General features: G+C 44.4%; 1 protein-coding gene across 17 annotated transcripts in view; it reads right to left on the bottom strand.

The window, feature by feature from the left end:
• Positions 1-16,923, bottom strand: part of ERC1 (ELKS/RAB6-interacting/CAST family member 1) — a 518,217-nt gene that overhangs the window by 398,645 nt on the left and 102,649 nt on the right. For all 17 annotated transcript variants that reach the window (XM_008259816.4, XM_002712778.5, XM_002712779.5 and 14 more), the window contains one exon: positions 3,998-4,072. In XM_008259816.4, coding sequence (XP_008258038.1) covers positions 3,998-4,072 — 75 coding nt within the window. The remainder of the gene's footprint in view (positions 1-3,997; positions 4,073-16,923) is intronic.

Raw genomic sequence — 16,923 nt, 5'->3', positions numbered from 1 at the left:
GGCTCCTGGCTCCAGCCTGACTCAGTCCTGGCAGTTGTGGGCATTTGGGGACTGAATCAGCAGAAGGAAAATCGCATTCTCTCCGTCTTTCTCTGTTGCTCTGCCTTTCACATAAATATTCTTCTAAGAAAACTGGTAGGGGCTGGTGCTATGGCGAAGCAGGCTAAACCTCCACCTGTGGCGCCGGCATCCCATGCAGGTGCCAGTTCATGTCCCGGCTGCTCCTCTTCCAATCCAGCTTTCTGCTAATGGCTTGGGAAAACAGCAGAAGATGGTCCAAGTGCTTGGGAACCTACACGCTCGTGGGAGACCTGGAAGAAGCTCCTGGTTCCAGGCTTTAGATTGGCTCAGTTCTAGCCATTTGGGGAGTGAACCAGCAGATGGAAGACCTTTCTCTCTGTCTCTCCCTCTCTCTGTCTGTAACTCTACCTTACAAATAATAAAATAGATTACCATGATTTAAGAAAAAAGAAAACTGCTTAAAATTGCTTTGCACTTTATAGTTGACAAATTTCTGGTTGAAAAAATTGCAATATAAACAGTAGAACCTTTTCAGTTATATTTTATCACTTTACCAGGTAATCCCTAGAAGGCATATAACATCCCATTACAGAAATTCAAAGGAAAGAATAATTATATTATTTTTATCACATTACAAACCTTTATTTGTTCACTATACTTCTCAATACACTTGAAATATTTCATAGCAATTTTTTAATCTTTTTTAAAGATTTTACTTCATTTATTTGAGAGGCAATGTTAGAGACAGAGAAGGAGAGACAGAGAGAAAGGTCTTCCATCTGCTGGTTCACTCTCCAAATGGCCACAATGGCCGGAGCCGGGCAAATCAGAAGCCAGGAGCCAAGAGCTTCTTCCAGGTCTCCCACGCAGGTGCAGGGGCCCAAGCACTTGGGCCATCTTCCACTGCTTTCCCAGGCCATAGCAGAGAGCTGGATCAGAAGTGGAGCAGCCAGAACCAGAACCGGCACCCATATGGGATGCCGGCGCCACAGGCAGAGCCTTAACCTACTGTGCCATAGCAACAGCCCCCTAAACATTTTCTTATAAAACATCATCAGGGAGGCAGGGTATGATGGCAGCTGAGCAAGCTCCTCCACTCATCATGAAAAGCAACCAAAAGCCCCATATTCATAGTCAGATGCGCTGCACACAGAGCTACCAGGAAACCATGACCACTTAACCAATATGTCCCTTCAACCCTCTGTATAGGACACCTATAAAGACTGAAACAGAGCAAAACATATACCACTTATAGTAACTTTGAAACAAATGTTATGTCATTGAAATTCAGAATTAAAAATGTGGGGCTTTAAAGGTTATGGGAGCTTCATTCCAACTAGCAGTACAATCCCACAATCCCTGCACCTTAAACCACCATACCCCCAGAGATGTCGCCAACACTGATTACAACGGAAGCCACATGAACACTACACTGAACTTCTCACCTGGAACCAAAGCCAAAGCAACACATCCAATCAGCACCTAGGACACTTGCTAGCACAAAGTCTTTTACTACAAAGGCTATCCTTTAGGGGCCAGTATTGTGGCATAGTGGGTTAAGCCAATGCCTATGATGCCAGTATCCTATTGGGTGCTAGTTCATGTCCTTGCTGCTTCATTTCCAATCCAGTTCCCTGCTAATGTGCCTGAGAAAGTGGAAGATGGCCAAAGTGCCTTGGCCACAGTACCTACATGGAAGACCTGGAAAAAGCTCTGGCTACTAGCTTTGGCCTAACACGACCCTGGCCACTGCAGCCACCTAGGAAGTAAACAGGCAGAAGGAAGAGCTCTCTCTCTCTGCAACTCTGCCTTTCAAATTAAAAAATAAAAAAAAAAATAAAAATAAAAAGCTATCCTATCTAAAAATGGTACAAGAAACTGATCCAATACATACCCACTACCCCCACCCCCACCCCAAAAAACAAACACAGGAAATGAGGAGTGAGAAAAAACAAGCTAATATGACACCTCCAAATGACACAATAACTCTAGCAACAGACCACAAAGAAATGGAAAACAAATTGCCTGTAAGAGTTTCAAAAGAGTAACTGAAAGGGACCTGCTATGGCCTGGGAAAGCAGCAGAAGATAGCGCAAGTCCTTGGGCTCCTGCACCCACGTGGGAGACCGGAAGAAGCTCCTGGCTCCTGGCTTTGGACTGGTGCAGCTCCGGCTGTTGCGGCCATCTGGGGAGTGAACCAACGGATGGAAGACCTTTCTCTGTCTCTTCTTCTCACTATCTATAATTCTACCTTGCAAATAAATAAATAAAAATCTTAAAAAATAAGAAAATGGTAAAATTTTAAAAGGTGAAACTGTGTCATTTGTGACACCATGAATGAATGTAGAGGATATTATGTTATATTAAATAAGCCAGTCTCAGAATGATAAATACCACATGAAATCACTCATTTGGAATCTTAAAAAAAAAAAAAAAAACTGATTTCACCAAAGTTGAAAGTAGAATAGTGCTTACCAGAGGATATAGGGGAGGGAGGGTATTACTCAAAAAGTACAACACAATTAGGAGGAATGGAGGTTTTGGTGTTCTACTATATAGTTGAGTTACTGTAGTGAACAATAATAATGTATTATGTTCTTTCAAAATAGCTAGAATAGAGAGCTTTTTTTTTTTAAAGATTTTATTTCTTTGAAAGGTAGAATTACAGGTAGAGGAGAAGACAGAAAAGTTTTCCAAATGCTAGTTCACTCCCCAAATGGCTGTAACAGCCAGAGTTGGGCCAATCAGAAGCCAGGAGTTGGGAGCTTCCTCTGGGTCACCCATATGGGTGCAGAGGCCCAAACACTTGGGCCATCCTCCACTGCTTTCCCAGGCCATTAGCAGAGAGCTGGAACAGATGAGGAGCAGCTGGGACACAAACCGGAGCCTATATAGGATGCCAGAGTCACAGGTGTTAAGATTAGCCTACTATACCACAGGACTGGCCCCAGAATGGAGGATTTTTAATGTCCTCACTATGAAGAGATAATGTTTAAGGTAACAGATATGCTAATTATTCTAATTTGATCATTCTACAATGCACACATGCATCAAAATTATGGTCCACAACTGAAAGTTAATGAGGCTAAAAGTCTTCTAAGATGTCATTTTCATTAAGTCTTACTACTACATCCTCTCAATCTCTAAAATGAGTGAATAGAGATGGTTATCTAGTGCAGCAGTTAAAAAGTAACTTGTGGCCAGCACCGTGGCTCACTAGGCTAATCCTCCACCTGCGGCGCCGGCACACCGGGTTCTAGTCCTGGTCAGGGCGCCGGATTCTGTACCGGTTGCTCCTCTTCCAGTCCAGCTCTCTGCTGTGGCCCCAGAGTGCAGTGGAGGATGGCCCAAGTGCTTGGGTCCTGCACCCGCATGGGAGACCAGGAGGAAGCACCTGGCTCCTGGCTTCATATCAGCGCAGCACCGGCTGTGGCGGCCATTAGGGGAGTGAACCAACGGAAGTAAGACCTTTCTCTCTGTCTCTCTCTCACTGTCTATAACTCTCTCTGTCTCTCTCTCTCTCTCACTGTCTAACTCTGCCTGTCAAAAATTTAAAAAAAAAAAAAAAAAAAGTAACTTGGGACACTCACATCCCACATTGGAGTCCCTGGGTTTGAGTCCCAGCTTCACTCCTGATTCTGGCTTTTGGTTAATGTGCACCTGGAAAGGCAGCTGGAGATGGCTCATGTACTTGGGTGCCTGCCGCTTCAGTAACAGTCACAGACTGAGTTCCCAGTTCCTAGCTTTGGCATGGCTCAGTCCCAGCTGTTGCAAGAATTTGAGGAGAGAACCAGCAGATGGAAAATGTCCACCTATTTCTCTCTTAGTCTCTGCCTTTCAAATAATATGAAAATAATTAAATTTGTTTAGAAATTTAAGTGAGTGCAATATTATTACATACCATATAAAAGTATATGATCACGTAAAAGCATAAAGTGACTCATATGTACCTTTGTTAAATAGTTTGTTCACTTACCTTCATCTCAATAACAGTTTGAAGAGCTTTTGTTTTGGCAGAGTCAGGGGCACTGTCAAATCTCCGATGCATCTCCTACAAAAGATAAGAAAAAGAGTGTGTCTTCCTTCTCAGTCTCGTTTTTTTTTTTTTAACCGGAAGGAAGGGATAGTAGTTGTACGCAACAGCTAACAACTCCAGCCTTGTATTGACCCTTTTCCCTGTGGATCAGGGAATCCACAGACTGCATTTAGGGTACTCCAACTATTCAGGCATAGGAGGGTCCCTGAATAAACCTAGTTATCCAGAATCAGTCACACATATGCCACATTACAACAGCTGAAACTATAGCACACTCCTGAGTTGGTACGTCAGTATTCCACATGACTCCAGGGCATACATAAAAATTAGAATTCCACATGATTTTAAAAGGAGATTAGAAGTTTACCCTTTGTAAAAGGAAAAGCAAAAGCTACCACAATCAGTGTGCACCACACAGCCCTATGGAAGACTTGTGATGGCAACTTTCTTTCCACAACATCCACCCCCAGCGTAGCAACCACCTGGTTACCTATAAGAAAAATCTCTCTCCAGGGGTTACAGGCAGAAAGAAAAAGAGTAAAACTGAAGCAGTCGAACAAGTTTCCCAGGTAGTTCCTGTTTAGAAAATATCAGGAAAACAGTTTTTTGTTTGTTTTTTAACTCAACTTTTAGGAGTTCAGGATGCAGAAGAAGGAGGGGATGAAAGGGTCTTCAAGGGTCACCCTTAGTTACCACACCACCTTGAGTGCTTCCCTCGTCAGGTTCTGTGAATGCTTCTCAGCTAGTCAGTACTGGACAACCACCAGCACCCCCTGGGGACAGACTTTCCAGCTGAAGCAATACAGGAGCATCATAAAGAGGAAGGATAACATAATACTTGAGCTAGACCTTTCACTTAATTTATCCATTTTTGCCTAACCAGAAGGGGAGAATGGCTTGGGAAAAACAGGAAATAGAACTACAAACTTCACTTAGTTATCTCTTCTTAAAACAGCAGTCAACAATTTGAACACCAGTAATTTCTGAACACCCACAATCCCCATTTGGTCACTTGTAACTTAGCACAAACCACTAAGGTTGAACATCCTTAATCTAAAAATCCAAAATCTTCCATACTCCAAAATCTGGGGGGAAAAAAATGTCTAAAAGAAATTTCTTTTGGAATGCAAAGAGACAGAGAGCTTCCATCTGCCTGTTTACTTTCCAAATGCCTGCAATAGCCAGAGCAAGGCCAGGCCAAAGCCAGAAGCCTAGAACTCAGTCCAGGTCTCCCATCCTGGCTGGCAGGGATTCAAGTCCTTGAGTCATTTCCCACTGCTTCCCTGGGTATACATTAGCAGGACGCTGCAATCAGAAGCAGGGCCAGGACTGAAGCTCAAGCACTCATATGGAACACAGACATCCCAAGCAGTAGCCTAACCACTGCACCCAATGCTCATCCCCAAAATTCAAAAAATGCTGAGAATCACATAAACTCTTCAGAAGCCAGGATCTTGGTTTCACTCACTCACTCACTGATGGCTCCTAAATGCATAGTACAACAGCTGCATGTTAGTACTCACTCACCAGATATCTAGGGAACAAATGTTGGATGAGTGAATAAAGATCACTAAACTTTCAAAAATTATCAAAAAGAAATCATTTAACCCCTTCCCACTGAATTATGTGCACCCTTCTCCTACAGCATGCTACACTGCCTACCTTTAACACTTATTACATTGTATTTGGAACAATGCTTTTCTCTAACATACTAGACTGTAACTCCCTTAAGGGTATTCTGTATTCCTGAGTCAGCACCCAACATGTAAGCAATCACTAAAAATTGAATCTCCCACATCCAATCCTCTTTTGTTAGATGAAGGAAAGAATGAATGAATGATCAGCTGGCTTCCATCCGTACCCTTCTATCAGACCACGCTCTAAACTACCAAATAAGAGATCTTATTTCTAAATATTGTCAGTTCACATCTTTTCTGAACTCCATCTGGTAGTCAACAGAGAGTTAAAAGAGGAATATCTTTAAAATTTTCTCTTTTTTTCTTTAAAGATTTATTTGAAAGTCAGAGTTACACAGAGAGGGAAGGAGAGGCAGAGAGAGAGAGAGAGAGAGAGAGAGAGAGAGGGAGGGAGGGAGGGAGGGAGGGAGGGGTCTTCCATCCACTGGTTCACTCTCCAGCTGGCCACAAAGGCTGGAGCTGCACCGATCCAAAGCCAGGAGCCAGGAGCCTCTTCCGGGTCTCCCATATGGGTGCAGGGGCCCAAAAACTTGGGCCATCTTGTACTGTTTTCCCAGGCCATGGCAGAGAGCTGGATCAGAAGTGGAGCAGCCAGGACTCGAGCTGGGCATCCAAATAGGATGCTGGCACTGCAGGCAGCAGCTTTACCCACTATACCACAGCGCTAGCCCTGAGTATTTTTAACTGGCTTCCATCAAATAAATATCCTAGCTCTCAACACCTATTCTCTACCCTTTTCCTTTTCCTACCTACAAACAGACATTTTAAATTTCTATTCTTGGAATTCTCAACTTATGGCCCAAACCCAAGGGCCTTCCTGTAAATCAGCAAAGAGCAGTCCTCTGAGGAGGATGCAACTTCCCATGAAGCAGACTGGATTCTAGGCTCTACTTGCTCTGTTAGTAGGAAGTTCTTGTCACGTGATATCTGATCCTTTCCTGTGCGGGGGATTCCACATTCTAAGGCACAGTCTGCTGAGTCTGCCTCCCACAGTAGAAACTGAAATGCCACACACTTGCTTTCCCAGACTCTCTTGTAACTACTGTTCAGGCATGTGACCTAATCACCTCAATCAGACAAATTCATCCAATACTTTGAAACAGAATTCTGTAACATGAGGAAGCAAGAATACGAACATTCAGCAGCCGTTCCGGCAATGAGTAGCAGAAGCAGCAGCTGCGCAGGCTTCCAAATTTGGCAGCAGCAGAGGCTCCAGTTGTGGCAGGCAGTGGCACTGGTGTCACAGAAACAAGCTGCTGTGCCAGTGCCATGCAGTGACAGCAGCACTGTCTTTGCCAAGTCAAGATAAAGGCGCACTTCTCTGAGGCACAGTTATTGGCTATGCAACTTCTGGGCCCAGTTCTCTAGCCAGCCCCCCTTGTCTGAAGTTCTGGAACCTATGATTTTTTTTCCATTTTATCACTCCAGGAACTAGTCTAAGATTCAGAGATATGATGAGAAGAAATAACATATTTGTGGTCCTTTTTGTCATGTAACTTTTAGTATAATAAGAAAACAGATTTTAAACATCTGCACAACTCATTGGGGGTTGGGCAATGATACGCTCTACTACCATTAAACCTAGGATGTAGCCTTAGTCTTCATCTTCCTTGACCCATCAGCAGCACTTGTCACAAGCGCTCAGTCCTTCTTCCTTATTATACCCACTTCTCCTGCAAGACAACACACTCCAAGCCTTTCCTCACACATTACTTTTCTTCCCAAATTCTTAGGCATGCCTCAAACATCAGTCCTTTATCCTTTTCTCATCTCCATCTATAGTCACTGCCTTGATGTTCTTACCAAGTCTAATAACGCTCAGTGCCATATACCTACTAGTAATTCCCAAATGTTTACCTCCCACTGAAATCCACAGTTGTATATTCCATTGATTTCTTGATGCATATATCTAATAGATGTCACATTGCTGATGCCTAAAACTGAACTCCTGTTCTTCCCCCTTTAAACTCCCTTCACCCATCTTATAATTAGGGGTGTGCATCTGCTGTGATTTGGATGGAGTTCATGTGTTAGAAGCCTGGTCCCAGTGTGGCAATTGAAGAGGTGGTAGAACCTTTAAGAGGTGGGCCTAGTGAGAAGTCTGTAGGTCACTGAGCAGTGAAGAAGAAGCGGGTAAAGTCATTCTTGTAGAATCCAGAGTTCTCTCAAGAGGGCTGTTATAAAACAGCAGGCCTGGTCCTACTACCCCTGCCCCCCTGCAAGCTTCATGTCTCACCATGTGATCGCTCCCTGTCACATGCTGGCAGCACCACAATACCATCCACCACGAAGTCCTCATCAGAGCTGGTACCATGTGGTATGGACTTTCAGCATCCGGTGTATTTTCTTTCTAAATACCCAGCTCCAGGTATTTTGTTATAGTAACAATCAACAACAACAGCAACAAAAAAATATCACAGTGTCTAGCCAATTGATCAGGCCAAAAACATAAAGAACCTTTTTTTTTTCTTGATACCTATATGCAACCCATTAGGAAATCCTATTGTTCCTGTTTTCAAAATATTTCCAGAAACTGACCAGGTCTTACAATCTCCACTGTCATACTGGCTCAAGCCACAGTTCTTTCTTGCCAGGACAGTTTCCCTTAAGTTGATCTCTGTTCAGCAACAGAGAAGCTCGAGTGCTTTTTTTTTTTTTTTTTACTTGACAGATAGAGTTGGACAGTGAGGGAGGGAGAGAGAGAGAGAAAGGTCGTCCTTCTGTTGGTTCCCCCCCAAATGGTCGCTACGGCCAGAGCTACACTGATCCAAAGCCAGGAGCCGGGTGATTCCTCCTGGTCTCCCATGCGGGTGCAGGGGCCCAAGCACTTGGGCCATCCTCCACTGCCTTCCTGGGTCACAGCAGAGAGCTGGACTGGAAGAGGAGCAACTGGGACTAGAACCCGGTGCCCATATGGGATGCCGGCACCGCAGGTGGAGGATTAACCAAGTGAGCCATGGCGCCGGCCCGTAAAGTGCTCTTTTTAAAAGAAAAGTCAAAACATGCTTGCACTCCTAAAAATTTTTTGTTTCACTCATACTAAAAGTCACAGTCTTCTGCCAGCGTAGAAGGCTCTCCACGATCTGGCCTGTTACCTCTCTAGCCTCATCTTTTACAATTCTCCCCCTTGCTTAGTTGGTTCCAGTCAGATCAGCCTCTTTGCTTTCTCTCAATATATCAGTCATGCACCTGACTAGGACCTTTCACTCACTGCTCCTTTTGTTTGGCCCTCTGTTTTTCCTATCACTACTGAACTCTGTTCAAAAGTCAAAGGCTCAAGTAGGTACATCCCATACAGGTGTTCCTGGCTCCAGTCTTGGCTATTCTGCTTCTAATACGGCTTCCTGCTAATGTGCCTAGGAAGGCAGTAGATGATTCCTCCCACTTGCCCTCCCACCCTTCCTCCTCCTCCCACTCATTAAAGGACACTGCCATCCCAGTGGTTCAAGCCAAACACTGGAACATTCATTTTCATTCCTCAACTATCTTCAATCCCCACAATCAAGTCAACTAAATGTTCTGACTCCACTGAATACAGACACTGCATTCCTTTTCCAGTCTAGGTTAAGCCTATATTATTAGCAACAGCCTCTAGAGAATTTACTTCCATTTCCTTGAAACACTTCCAAGAAAGCATCAATGTAATATTGGTAAGTGACAAATCATGGCATTAAGCTGTTTTAAATCCTTTAATGAGGGGCCGGCGCTGTGATGCAGGTTAATCCTGCGCGGGCATCCCATATAGGCACCGGTTCTAGTCCCGGCTGCTCCTCTTCCGATCCAGCTCACTGGTATGGCCTGGAATAGCAGTAGACCCCCTGTACCCAAGTGGGAGACCCGGAGGAAGCTCCTGGCTCCTGGCTTCAGATCAGCACAGCTCCGCCCATTGCAGCCATCTGGGGAGTGAACTAGTGGATAGAAGAGCTCTCTCTCTCTTTGTCTCTACCTCTCCCTGTAACTCTTTCAAATAAATTAATAAATCTTAAAATAAATAAATAAATCCTTTAATGAATTTCCCATTATACTTCTCACTCCATGAGATAAGCAAGATATGGTCATAATACGGTAACAGATACAAGACTAGCCCTCCTGCTATAAATTATTATAAAATTAGAATGTATGAAACAAGGTTTTTCAGAAATCAGACAACAAACAATACTGCAGTCCTTGGGAGAACAGAAACAAACAAGCAATAGCCTAAACTTGCTGTCTAGTGAGCAGGTACCCAGGGAACAGCAGTCTTGCAGAACTCTTATGCGTGACCCCAGGACAGGCATTTGGCCTAAATAAGTGGTATGAGTCCCACATCACAGTATATATGTTCAACTCCCAACTCGGGTTCCTTACTCCATCTTTCTGCCAACAAGGACTCTGGCTGGCAGCAATAGACAGCGCAAGTAAATGGATTCCTGCCACCTACACAGGAAACCTGGATCGTATTCCCAGCTCCTAGCTTCAGACCCCACCCAGCCCTGGCCATTGCAGGCATGTGAGGAGTGAAATGCTAATAGGAGTTGGCTCTCTGTATTTCTCTCTCCCTCTCTCTTTGCCTCTCAAATTAAATTAATAAAAAAAAAAAGGACATATCAGTGGGTAAGGTTCCTATAAATGTAGTAGTAATTTGCAGAGCAGAATAATGCCTGTAGGAAGGACTCATCTTGAAACGACTGCAGCCATTTTGGCCTGTAATTGTAATCATACCCTTTGGGTAACACGGGAGGCATTTAGTAGGGACTCCAAAAAGGTCAAGCCTTAGAATAAAGCCATAATTTAGCCATAGAGGGAAGGCTATCTAAAAGAGCCCTAAAAGTAAAATAACTTTTATAAGACAAGACATGCAGATCAAGATAATATGACCAGGAGATAAGTCATTCAATTGGAGTAATACAGAAATCACAAAGATGATAGAATTACCATCTATTATTAAAATTATTTAACTTGTACTTCACAACATTTCATATTTGATACTTGAATATTCACTTGAAAACATTAAAATTAGGGGCCAGTGCTAATGGCACAGTAGGTTAAACCTCTTCTTGGCAGCGCCAAGATGGGCACTGGTTCGAGTCCTGGGTGCTCCACTTCAAATCCAGCTCCCTGCTGATGGCCTGGGAAACCAGAGGAAGACGGCCCAAGCGCTTGGACCTCTGTACCCACGTGGGAGACTCAGAAGAAACTCCTGGCTCCTGGCTTCTGGCTTCTAGATTCTGGCTTTGGATCAGCCCAGCTCCCGCCATTGTGGCCATTTGGGGAGTGAACCAGCAGATGGAAGACCTCTCTGTCTCTCCTTCTGTTGGTAACTCTGCCTCTCAAATAAAAAAAATAAATAAATAAATATTTTTTAAAAAGGGATGGAAGTGTGGTGTATAGTGGGAAGAATCACTATTTCTAAAGCTGTACTTATGAAATGCATTAAGTTTGTATTCCTTAAATAAAAGGTTTCTTTAGCCGGGGGACATTAAAATTGAGGATAGACATCTGGAACACAGGATAAGAACTCACTTGGGACATCCACATCTGAGTGCCTAGGTTTAACCCATAGCACGGTTCCCATTTCGGCTTCCTGCTAATATGCAACTTGAGGAACAGCACACTGCCACCCACCTGGGAGACCCAGATTAAGTTCCAGGCTCCTGTTCTGTTTTGTTAAATCTGTAGGAACTTGAGGGTTGACAAAAATGTTTTTTCCTTCAATAATTCTGCTGCTGAAACCAAAATATATTGGTATTTTTGGCACAGTTGATTAAGCTACTGTCTGCAACACTGGCATCCCATATGGGCACCAGTTTGAGACCCCACTGCTCCACTTCTGATCCAGCTTCCTGCTCATGTGCCTGGGAAAGCAGTGGAAGATGGACTGAGTGCATGTGAGACCCAGATGAAGCCCCAGGCTTCTGCCTGACCCAGCCCCAGCTGTTGCGGACTTTTGGAAAATGAACCAGTAGATGAAAGAGGTTACTTGCTTTCTCTCTCTCTCTCTCCCTCTCTCTCTCTCTCTCTCTCAATCTGTCTTTCCTTTCTTTCTTTCTTTCTTTTTTTTTTTTTTTTTGACAGGCAGAGTGGACAGTGAGAGAGAGAGAGAGACAGAAAGGTCTTCCTTTGCCATTGGTTCACCCCCCAATGGCTGCTGCGGCCGGCGCACCGCGCTGATCCTAAGCCAGGAGCCAGGAGCTTCTCCTGGTCTCCCATGTGGGTGCAGGGCCCAAGCACTTGGGCCATCTTCCACTGCACTCCCAGGCCACAGCAGAGAGCTGGCTTGGAAGAGGGGCAACTGGGACAGAATCCGGCGCCCCAACCGGGACTAGAACCCAGTGTGCTGGTGCTGCAGGCGGAGGATTCGCCTATTGAACCGTGGCACCAGCCATCAATCTGTCTTTCAAATAAATAAATAAAGGAATTTGTTTTTAAAAATTGATTTTTTGGAAATACTTCACGATTCAAATTTTTCAAAATTTTATCTGACTTTTCTTCCCCCTTTTCTAGTTCCAAACAGGGGATATCAAAATGGTGAAATTGTTTTACTTATGGTGAAATTGTTAAAATATTCTTTTTAAACCCAATCAAGTGGGGTGGGCACCATGGTGCAGTAGGTTAATCCTCTGCCTGCAGCACCGGCATCCCATATAGGTTCTAGTCCCAGTTGCTCCACTTTCTTTTGACAGGCAGAGTTAGTGAGAGAGAGAGACAGAAAGGTCATCCTTCCATTGGTTCACCCCCCCACCCCCAAATGGCCACCACAGCCAAAGCCAGGAGCCAGGTGCTTCTTCCTTGTCTCCCATGCAGGTGCAGGGCCTAAGCACTTGGGCCATCCCCCACTGCCTTCCCGGGCCACAGCAGAGAGCTGGACTGGAAGAGGCCGGTTGTTCCACTTTCAATCCAGCTCTCTGCTATGGCCTGGGAGAGCAGTAGAGGATGGCCCGAGTTCTTGGGCCCCTGGGAAGAAGTACGTGGCTCCTGGCTTCAGATCAGAGCAGTTCCGGTCATTGCGGCCATTTAGAAAGTGAATAAATGGAAGGAAGACCTTTCTCTCTGTCTCTCCCTCTCACTATCTGTAACTCTACCTGTCAAATAAATAAATAAAATCTTAAAAAAAAAAAAAACCTAGCAAGCATACAAGTAAAATATAAAAACAGAAATTCATTTGAATAAAAAAAATCCTCCTCTATCTACAATAAAGAACAAGAATGCAATTTAAAACATTTTTAGGTATGAAGTATTCTTATTATGACATTTCAAAACCCATCATTTAAAAGCCTAACAAATTTCCAATCAGAGGCTAGTACTTTAAAACTCATTATGAACATATCTTATAGTCAGTAAGCTGATAAACTCTCCTTTCCCAATGAGTACATCAAGTCATTGACTCATGCACTATTAATAGAGAGGTGACTTTGCAAACAGAAATGAATGACTGTTCAAACAAGTCTAAGGAGGAGAATATGCTATCTGCTCATTTTACATCATGCCTATTGGCCTGAAAAATTTCACATACAAAAAAAAAATTACAAGCAGGATTATCCAGATCTTGTTAAATGATCAATCATGATTGGCAATAGAAAAGGTGTTAATATTCTTTCATTAATTTACTAAAGAGCAATGTTTAGAGTTAAAAATACAACTCATGGGGATCAACATGGTGGTACAGTGGGTTAAGGAGCCACCTGCAATGTCAGCACCCATATGAGCACCAGTTCAAATCCCAGCCGCTATACTTCCAATTCAGATCCCTGCTATCGCACCTGGAAAAGCTGTGGAAGATGGCCCAAGTGCTGGCCCCTGCCACCCACCTAAGTGACTCAGATGTAGTTTCTGGCATCTGGCTCAGCCCTGGCTGATGCTCTCTTGCTCTCTCTCAATCTCTCTCTCTCTAACTCTGTGTTTCAAAACAATAAGTAAATCTTTATTTTTTTAAATCAAAGCAAAATTTCAAGTTTCTGCTTTTCTCGAGCAGTTCTTTTCTTTTTCAGGCTTCAGCATCCTTGACTCAAGGACAGAAGAACCCAGCTGTCTGCAAACATTCTTCACAGATTCAACCTCCCAAACAAGTTCTAGGTTAACTGTACTCACAGCACACAGGAGACACACATAAAAAGGGGGAAGATAAATAGAAAGAACCCTCAAAGATTTTTCAGTATCTTAACTCAGCCCAAGTCAAACAACAGTGTACTTTAACCCTTCACCATCTCCAGTAATAGCACTAAGCTGAGAAAAGGCATCTTCTTGTGAAAATGGACTTTAAGGACAAATGGCACAATGGAAAGTGGAGGAAGAACCACATAAACATGTGGTTGCATGGTATGCAACTGTTCTCATTTTCAGAAATCATTGCAAAATATAAACTAACTGGGAACATCTTTCCCTTTTTTAATTCCTCCTATTCACTATCTATTTTAACTATTTTTCTCTCTTTGTGCATCCCCTTATCTTCCTTTTCCAAATCTCCTCAGTTCGTACCTTCCAATTGCCATAATACTGAGAGACATTCCTCAGGTGTTCTGCTTAGATTCAGAATCCCTGGCCTAGAATTTATTCAATATTAGCACTTTTAACCCCTGCACATCCTTACATGACAGCTGTTATACTAACAAGGTTTGGTGACTGAAATATTAAAAAGAACAAAAACTAGCAACAGAATCAAATAATGTTTTAAAACAATTATTTTTCATTATCACAAAAGCAACAACTTACATTTTTTTTTTAAGTAGCACATACAGGTTTGAAATGTTGTAGCTGGCCTTTAGACAAAGCTTGGTACACATATGTATTAAAGATCTAAAACTTTTATGGACAGCTTACACAACCTTTACTAACAGAATGAGAACCAAAGTTTGAACCAAAGGACTCAAGCTTTGGTATATAATGGAATCACCTGCAAAGCTTATTAAAACTCAAAGACTACTGGCAGGCACCACAGCTCACTTGGCTAAACCTCCGCCTACAGCGCCGGCACCCTGGGTTCTAGTCCCGGTTGGAGCACCAAATTCTGTCCTGGTTGCTCCTCCTCCAATCCAGCTGTCTGCTGTGGTCCAGGAAGGCAGTGGAGGATGGCCCAAGTGCTTGGGTCCTGCACCTGCATGGGAGACCAGGAGGAAGCACCCGGCTCCTGGCTCCGGATCGGCGCAGTGCGCCAGCCATAGTGGCCGTTTGGGGGGTGAACCAACAGAAGGAAGAACTTACTTTCTCTCTCTCTCTCTCTCTCTCTCTCTAACTCTGCCTGTCCAAAAAAAAAAAAACAAAAAACACCAACAACAACACCTCAAACACTACTAAGCACTACCCAAGGCTTGCCTGTAATTCGGCATTTGTCCAACAGATGTCCTCACTCCTCCATCAACCAAAGGAAAACCGCTACAGCAAAACCATACGAAATCTAATAGTCTCACAATAATGTAGTTTCAACACAAACAGAAAATACGATACTTCGGAAAATTTTAGTTTTCCTCCTTGGAGGAAAGGATTTACCTGCTATCTGTAGAAGCATGTTTATAAACGAACTAAGAAACTAATCACAGATGTCACAGAAACCAATGCCCTTTTTTTTTTTTTTTGGACAGGAATAGTTAGTGAGAGAGACAGAAAGAAAAGTCTTCCTTCCATTAGTTCACCCCACAAATGGCCGCTACGGCCAGCACACTGCACTGATCCGAAGCCTGGAGCCAGGTGCTTCCTCCTGGTCTCCCATATGGTTGCAGGGCCCAAGCACTTGGGCCATCCTCCACTGCACTCCTGGGCCACAGCAGAGAGCTGGACTGGAAGGGGGGCAGCCGGGACAGAACCGACACCCCAATCGGGACTAGAACCCGGGTGTGCCAGCGCCGCAGGCGGAGGATTAGCCTAGTGAGCCGCAGCACCGGCCACCAATGTCCTTTCATGTTAGTATCTAATGCTGGACTCACCACTGCTTTATGTCCTGGAAATAAATGGGGAGAAATTCTTCCAAATAAATCAGGAAACAAAGTTTTATCAATTTTTTTTTAATGTGAAACTGATTGCAAGATGGCTTTTTTATTTTCAATTTATTTAAATGAAGATTTTTTTTCTTCTTAAGATCTATTTTTTTTTACTTTTTTAAAATTTTTTGACAGGCAGAGTGGACAGTGAGAAAGAGAGACAGAGAGAAAGGTCTTCCTTTTGCCGTTGGTTCACCCTCCAATGGCCGCCACAGCCGGCGCACCGCGCTGATCCGATGGCAGGAGCCAGGTACTTATCCTGGTCTCCCATGGGGTGCAGGGCCCAAGAACTTGGGCCATCTTCCACGCACTCCCTGGCCACAGCAGAGAGCTGGCCTGGAAGAGGGGCAACCAGGACAGAATCCAGCGCCCCGGCCGGGACTAGAACCCGGTGTGCTAGCGCCGCAAGGCGGAGGATTAGCCTAGTGAGCCGCAGCGCCGGCCCAAGATCTATTTTATTTACTTGAAAGGCAGAGAACCAAGACAGAAGGAAAGAGATCTTCATCTGCTGGTTCCCTCCCCAGATGGTCCCACAGCCAGGTCTGAGGTAGGCAGAAGTCAAGAGCCAGAGATTCCATGTAGGTTTTCCCACATGGGTGGCAGGGGCCCAATTACTTGAGTCCTCATCCACTGCTTTCCTAGGTGCATTAAGAAGTGTCGCTCCCCCTCTTCATGGAGGAACGACACTAAGCCCTGCCTAGGCTTCATATCCGAGTCACGGCACCAATATGTCGCTCCCCCTCTTCGTGGAGGAACGACACAGGACCCTGCGCTGTTCTTTCGTCTGCTCGGCCCTCCCCGGGTTTGCTGCTGGTTCTTCCCGGGTTGGCTACTATCCCTTCCACCTCCGTGGAAGGGCAGTTCCCCCTGGCCACATTCCCCACTTCCGCAGGGGAGCGGCACACCGCCGACCGGCTCTCTCGGGGGCTGCACAGGTGCTCCCTTAGATGTTCCCCTTAGATGTTCCTGGTGCATGCCGTCTCTCTCCTCCTTTATAGTCCTCTTCCACCAATCCCAACTCTGCTACCCACACGCCGAGTACGCTGCTCTCCTCCAATCAGGAGCAGGTCCCACAGTTTATTGGTTGAACTGGAGGCAGCTGTGTAGAAGCTGTTTCCCTTCTCAGCGCCATATTGTGGGAAAGCAGATGCATAGAATAAGTCTTAATTCCAGTAACTTAGTCTAGTCCGAGTTGCTCCCAGTTGCTCCCCACAAAGAA

This window comes from Oryctolagus cuniculus, chromosome 9 (genome assembly GCF_964237555.1).
Source record: "Oryctolagus cuniculus chromosome 9, mOryCun1.1, whole genome shotgun sequence".
Classification (NCBI taxonomy): Eukaryota; Metazoa; Chordata; class Mammalia; order Lagomorpha; family Leporidae; genus Oryctolagus; species Oryctolagus cuniculus.
Note: the sequence above shows the minus strand (reverse complement) of the source record. Positions and strands in the feature narration are given on the sequence as shown.